The sequence below is a fragment of the Arachis stenosperma genome, chromosome 10 (assembly GCF_014773155.1).
Source record: "Arachis stenosperma cultivar V10309 chromosome 10, arast.V10309.gnm1.PFL2, whole genome shotgun sequence".
NCBI classification, from domain to species: Eukaryota; Viridiplantae; Streptophyta; class Magnoliopsida; order Fabales; family Fabaceae; genus Arachis; species Arachis stenosperma.
The window spans coordinates 33205-40534 of NC_080386.1; the positions used below are offsets into that span (position 1 = coordinate 33205).

Genomic DNA, 7330 nt, shown 5'->3' on the forward strand with positions numbered 1-7330 from the left:
TAAAATAATGATATTTAATTTTTTTTCTTTTATGTATAAGTCGGAAACATAAAACCCTGATAGACACAATAGATACTGTCATACTGTACGAAAGTATAACATAAAACAGCAATGACAACCACACCAAATCCACTAACCTTCCCCACCATTATACAGCAAATGTGAGGGGCCAAAAATTAGACGCTTTTGTTGCTCTATAGTCTATATATGCAACATAAACCGAGGAAATCGTTTTACATGAATGAGGATGTTGGATTTCACATTTTGCAACGTTACATTCAATCACCCCAATTCACACCAACTTAACTTCCCCATAAAGCTCCTCAACCCCCCAACCCCCTATATATATATATTCCAAATTTCAACTGTGTACTGTTTTCCTTCACATGATGAACTAACTAGAGTAATATGGGAGAAACAGTCAAAGTTGGATGATCCACAACAAATTATTCCCCAGATAGAACATGAAACCAAGAAACTAAATGACAAGACCCTTGTGTAAATTCCTCTCCTGTGACTCTAATCATATGCATCTCTTCAACGAGAAGATGAACACCAAACCGAACCGGTGTTTGTTTGTGTTCACTCATTTGTGGCATCAAAGCTTCCCATGGCATTTGCTCTCTTCTTTTCCCTCCAATTCTCACCCCATACTTTCGCTTCTGCAACAGCTCGTTCCCTGTCTAGGTCACGGTTCCTTGGAGTCTCCCTAGCTCTTGCAGTATTTACAGGGCTGTCTCTACGAGAATCTTGCCTTTCTAAATCATCCAGTCCCCATTTCCTCCCCGACCCACCGCTGCCAGAGACACTCCTGCCTAACTCTGTCCCAACACTCAGTTCCCTATTGTCTCTCCTCCTGTAATCAGGTGAGTTTCTGTGGGTGGAAGGGGAGCCGAGACGCCCCCGGTCTGGGCTATCCACACCATCTATCATGCTCCTTCTGTCATCCCTGCTCCGGGGGGTAGATGGACCGAGTCTGTTGGACTGATTGGCTACATTTGGTTCATATGTCTGGGAGGCCAGATATGTGAGAGCAGTTACGACATCCCCAATAAGAGGCCTTGTAGCAGCTTGTTCCTGCAAGCACATTGCTGCAACTGCCAGTGCTTGGTACAGTCCTCGCATTGGATATCGGCCTTGGAGTAGAGGATCAGCCATTTTGGGGAACTTTCTACGATCTTTGAAAAGAGGCCGAGCCTACAATTTTGATGCCCCAAAAGAAATGAATTTGTTTCACGTCAATTTTTGAAGCTCATAAAAAATTAAGATGCAAACCAACATACTTACCCAAGCAACAAGATTATGCTCTCCATGTGCACGTGTATTGTCAATAGCCTTGCGCCCCGTAATAAGTTCAAGGAACACAACTCCAAAGCTGTAAACATCGGACTTCAGAGTGAGTTGACCAGTCATAGCATATTCTGGTGCACAATAACCATATGTTCCCATTACTCGTGTCGATACATGTGTCTTGTCACCAACAGGACCAAGTTTAGCTAGTCCAAAATCCGATAACTTGGGATGATAACCCTCATCTAGAAGGATGTTAGAAGATTTTAAGTCTCTATATATGACAGGGGGGTTTGCCTTGTCATGCAAATATTCCAATCCCTTTGCTGCACCAGCTGCTATTTTCATCCTAGTGTTCCAGTCCAGAGGCTCCTTGTCAGGAGGGAGATCTGGAAAGAGACTCGGAGTCAGAAGTTTCTTGCTGAAACCTTGCAGGAGTTAAAATTTCTAATCAAAACATACAACTGTTAAAGTAGTGTTTACTGGTTAAGTGAAATAACATTGTATTGAACAATGCACTTTCAAAACGATTTGCTGAATTATGGCATCTTGCCAATCTGTAGGTCATTATATTTTCAGCTGCAACATCAACCAGCCACATCAGATCAAGCAACATCATGAAAACTAGAACAGAGAAAGAAGAGACGGTTTTATTTCATTTTGAAAAATAATGCTTAGTTGCTGGACATAACTACTAGGGAGGTGCAACATCAATTTAGAATTCCTATCAAGGCTTAAACTTTACACAAGACAGCTCATATCTACAGAAGTTATCAAAATTTGAAGATGAATATATTCACAAAGCTGAAGTTGTAACATACTAGCTATGTGTCATTAAAAACAATTTGAAATACATAATCAACATATTTATATCTAATAAAAACATCGATGAGGCCAATGACAAACAAACATTATTTGGTGTTATGGTTTACATTAGTAACATTGATCCAAATCCAAGTATTGTCAAATCTAAACTTTTCAAAGAATGGATTTTATATTGAATTCTTCCCCTAACATTGCTTGGACTCAGCTTCCTACAGTCGTTTGATCACAAACTGCTCAAGATTTAGTAGCATAAAGCATAGCTGATTATACTTAGCCTTGTGGTGATACGGTAACAGTGTACTCTCGTGATCTACTCTGTACATGGATATATTTACTTACTGTGTATATTGCTTAGTGATTGTTACAGTATGATCACCTTGCAATAGACTTCTCGAGAAATTCAAACTTGTAAATAACAAAAACAATCAGCAGTTGATGGAAAGATGTAAACTAAACCATACCCAAGATCACATAATTGTAATTTAGCAGAATCAAATGCACTAATGTTTAATCCATTGAGTCAGAGAAACAAGCCTTATACAGAATGAGATGGACACAGATCCACTACCAAAATGGGTAGTAAATACAGATACATAAATAGATAAGTAACAAGTAGAACCTAGCAATCCTGTTTGAACACATATGAATGTCCTTTACCAATTAAATGAGATTTCTGTGGTATCTTCAACTAATAACATTAAACAAAAGATAGTCAAAGGATAACTCAAAGGATAAGTCATGCCTTCAATAAACTCTTGACAATGGCAATGACAGGCACATCTAAATAATTAGGTGCTACTAAAGAATACCTCCTCCTATACTGATAGGGATAATAAACCTATAACTTTGATACTATGTTACAATACAAACAAAGGTGATAACCAAAGCATATGAGTCTCTTTCCTAGTAAAATAGAATACACCATTGCTATGTAGTACTAATAACACTCACAGAGATACAAACAATGATGAGGATCAATCCAATATGTTGTAATGTGAAAAGGAAAAATATATCCCATAACAAATTAAAAGTATTTGAATGATAATTTCACATAAACGACAAAAAGTTAGGCAGTTAAAGTAAATCAACTAGTGACTTAAAATAGTTTTCTTCATGTGAGAAGGGAAAACATGATTGAAAGCAATTTAACATTAAGTAACAGTATATTTGGTTAACAGGTGGTGGGAACAAAGGAAGAGGGCAACCATGTCAATATGGCCACAAATAGTCAAATAATAATGAAACGAATTTTCAATCTTTCATGTTCATTATCTACCATTGAATGTTTATCATTTTAACTTGGAGATGTAAACATGACAAGATCATGTTCAAAAGAACATGAGAGGATCCAAATCTTATAAGAATGACATTTTAAGATATAAGCCACCACTAACTTAAACTCTTATAAAGTGACTTTTTCTTATTGGTTATAAGAACAATACACGCATACCTAAATTCAAGGAGAACTACTCCTTCAATGTCCCCTGTTTCATTTCCCTCAAAATTAGGGTGGCAAGAAAGAAATTCTTTTAATAGTTTTTCAAAGGAAAAACGACGGTAATTTTGTTCTATTCCTTCACTTTCTAGTCCATTCTTATTAATTTTGTTCTTTTTTTATGGAAAAAAATCCGAACATAGTGTAAATAATAGTTTCAAACACAAAAAAAGAAAGGGGCGACAATAGCCGATTAAAATTGAACAAATAGTCATTTATAATATTTTTCTTCATGTAAAACAGGAAAACACATTCCAAATAAATTTAAAAATAATTAAATAATAGATTCACATAAAAATTTGAATTGAAAAGCATAAATCGATTAAAATCCTCATAATAATTTATAAAAAGAGAAAAAAATAGGCATTTTAGACCATTTTCTTTATTCAACTTTTCGATTTGAATCCATATCTTTTAATTTTCTTAGTTTAGTTCCTTCTTGATTCACATTGTTTTCAATTTATTCCATGAGGAATTATTGAGGGTTCATAATCATTAGTGTACACAATCACAATTAATAAAGTAATGTATTTTCAATATATGACCGCACAATTAATAAAGTAATGTATTTTCAATATATGACCACCACTAACTTAACTGATATTTAAAATGATACTTTATTAGTTTAATCTTAATGCAGTGTAAAATATTTTACACAGTTGTTTAATCACATCTATTCTTTTGGATAACTATTCACGCAGTCAATGTAAAAGGTAGTTATTTTTGCTGACATGGTGTTACGTAATTGGATGTACGTGTACATTACATAAACAAAATTTTGTTTTTCTAGTTGTGAGCACAACACATGTGATGCATTAAAAAGCATTTAAGAATTGATTCCGCTAGGGAACCAATTAGAAGTGAACCTAACTCCAGCCAACTAGTTAAAAAACAGCTCCGTTACAAACAAAAAAAAAAAACCTCCCACTATCCTAATTTTTCGAATGTCAAAATCAGAAATAAAAGAGGTTCGCTTAGTTGGCTTATATTGTAGTTGGCCCCCTAGACTTTTTCTAAAAAAGAACTGTTCAGAGCATAACATACAAACGTAACACTGAATCAAATATTTCCCATTCAAGAGAATCCTATACTGTCTTTCTTCACGTATCAGCTTTAAAACCTATGAATTGTGACTTTACTTTGTTATTTATAAATTATAAAAATTAAATTAGCATGAAATTTAATATTTTATAGCTTTATAAAATGAAAGCACAATAATAGCAGAATAACTTTCGGTTAAAAAAGGAATGAAGTCTAACCATGTAAATGATCCTCCAAAGATCCCAATGGCATGAATTCATAAACAAGGAGCCGCTGATCACCATCAGCACAATAACCAATTAAGTTCACCAGATTAGGGTGATGTAAGAGACTAAGCATGAGAACCTCCACCAAAAACTCCCGATTCCCTTGAAGACCATTTCGATCAAGTTGCTTTACAGCAACTACCTGCAATGGAAATGATCTCATGAACAAAGATTAAGACGGAGAGATAGGCTCAAACTAAGTTAGTAGAGTAATGACAAAATTATGAATCCTGTTCATGTGAAAGGCATTATGCTGCTGATTATCAGTATACAGTACATCCGAAATATTCGTAGAAGCGGTGACAATGTACCTGTCCTGTGTTCTCAAGCCGACCCTTGTAAACGCGCCCAAAACCTCCTTCCCCAAGTAAACATTCTGGCCTAAAATTCTTTGTAGCAGCTGCAAGCTCTCGGAATGTAAATGTTTGAGCAGCAATATGAGCAGTTGGCCCATCCTTCGGAACTGGTGTTTCCTTCTTAGGATCTGAGCTACAACGTGACTTTGATTTATCTACATAAATAACCAAAGATAAGCAGGAGCAGAAAAAGGGATAAATTATAAAACAGAAGTGTGCTGACAATCACTATGCATACACAAAGACCCATAATACTTTCGTCCCAACAGGATTGCCTCCTGTAGAAGACACATGTGGTTCGACCAAGATGACGAAACATAATAGTTTAAGACAACATCGGGGCAATATGTTGGTTCATTGTATATTAAATTACACCAACAGATGTGGCCCAGATTTTCAATTTTTCATAATACTCAATGATAAAGTTTTCAGTTAAAATCATTTATCTCCTCAATTATCTGTTTGAATGTGACCCAGGTAATCTTAGTCAAGGGCAAGGCATTCTAAATTTTTGTTTGTACAGAGGTAAAAACAACACATCTTGGCTAAAATTAGATGCTAATAATGCAGCTATTGAACCCTGCATCCCACAATATCAACAAAACAGAAAATCTTATCAGACAATGCATTGCGCTTATCATACACTTAAGATAGTAGATCTCCAATTATGCCATTACCACCTTATAATACCAATGAAATTCAGCAAATTGTAGTTTAAAAACACATCCCCTACCCCCTGCAATTAATTCACTAGCTTAGCATTGGAACGTACAGCATCAGATGAACCAGATCAAAGTAACAAACAACTTGGATGAACAAGAATTGCCATAAAAACCAACCAAAACAGTCATAAAAACACAAAATTGACCACAATTGAAGTAAACCCAGAAAACAAAATTAAATAAAGTTTCAAAACCTGAGCTAACCCTGCTGGGGTGATGAACCTGAGGAGCTGACGATTCCTTGAAAGATTCCTTTTTTGCCACTTCCTTCTTCAACCTACCACCACCACTTTCCTCCTTGTTGGATGATCCAAAACAAGGAAAACACCCACCCATATCAGAGAATCCAATTAGGCAAAAGCAAAAGAAAGTTCACACCTTTTTCCACAAAACCCACCTAGGAAAAGCTCTCATAACAAAACCCCCAAAATCTTCAGAGCTTCTGAACTCAGAAAAATCACCCACCCAGCACTGAACTTTCTGTCACAGCCACTGACCCTCTCTCTCTCTCTCTCTCTCTCTCTCTCTCTCTCTCTCTCTCTCTCTCTCTCTCTCTCTCTCTCTCTCTCACTGAGTATGGATGTGTCAGAAGATTGTGTTCATCGGACATTAAAGGGGAAGAAGGATCGAGACCTACATGCCGGGAGGAGCAGATCAACCAATCTAAGAAATTAGGGGGAGAGGTGTTGAAAGTTGAAACGAAGACAAGGTAAAGGAATTAAGGCTACTTTTGTTTATGAGAGAATATGGACGAAAAATAAAACATTGAAATCAAGATATAACGAATAGAAATATAAAATTTAGTAATTTTGTATTTTATTTGATAATAAAATATAATAAATTATAAAAATTTAATTTATTTTTATTTTTTATTTAAAAAATTTAAAATATATATATATAATAAATATAATTATAAAAGTTTAATAAAAATAATAAAAAAATAAGTTATATTTTTTGTTAGTTATTTTATATTTTTTGGTTAAAATAAATATAAAATATATTAATTTAATATTTTTTAATATAATATTTTATTTATATTTTATTTATTAAATATAATTTTATGTTTTTGTATTTCTATTTTAATATTTAGTCTCTATAAATAAATACAGCATAAAATATAACTAAAAATAAAAATAAAAACTCACAAAAAAATATTTATTTTGTTTTTCTAAGAAAATATGATGTAAGAAATAATGTAATACCATAATACAATAATTTAATAAATTTAGAATTTCAAGTTTGAAAGGAAGACTTTTACTTTAGTTGTATTATTGTTATGATTATTATTGATGTGGTAATTAGGAAGACAATAGTGTGACATCTTGTTATAAAATC

At 34.2% G+C, this 7330-nt stretch overlaps 1 protein-coding gene across 2 annotated transcripts; it reads right to left on the reverse strand.

The window, feature by feature from the left end:
• Positions 1-62: 62 nt before the first annotated feature.
• On the reverse strand, positions 63-6732 carry LOC130955167 (serine/threonine-protein kinase PBL27). Of its 2 annotated transcripts, XM_057881973.1 has the most exons (6): positions 6190-6732; positions 5229-5428; positions 4870-5059; positions 1774-1869; positions 1288-1679; positions 63-1197 (listed from the first exon to the last, which is right to left on the reverse strand). In XM_057881973.1, the coding sequence occupies exons 1-6, from the start codon at positions 6329-6331 to the stop codon at positions 583-585; spliced, it is 1635 nt and encodes a 544-aa protein (XP_057737956.1). In that variant the 5' UTR covers positions 6332-6732; the 3' UTR covers positions 63-582. The 2 variants fall into 2 exon arrangements, with proteins under 2 accessions (XP_057737956.1, XP_057737957.1); XM_057881974.1 differs by lacking the exon at positions 1774-1869.
• Between the last annotated feature and the right edge of the window lie 598 nt (positions 6733-7330).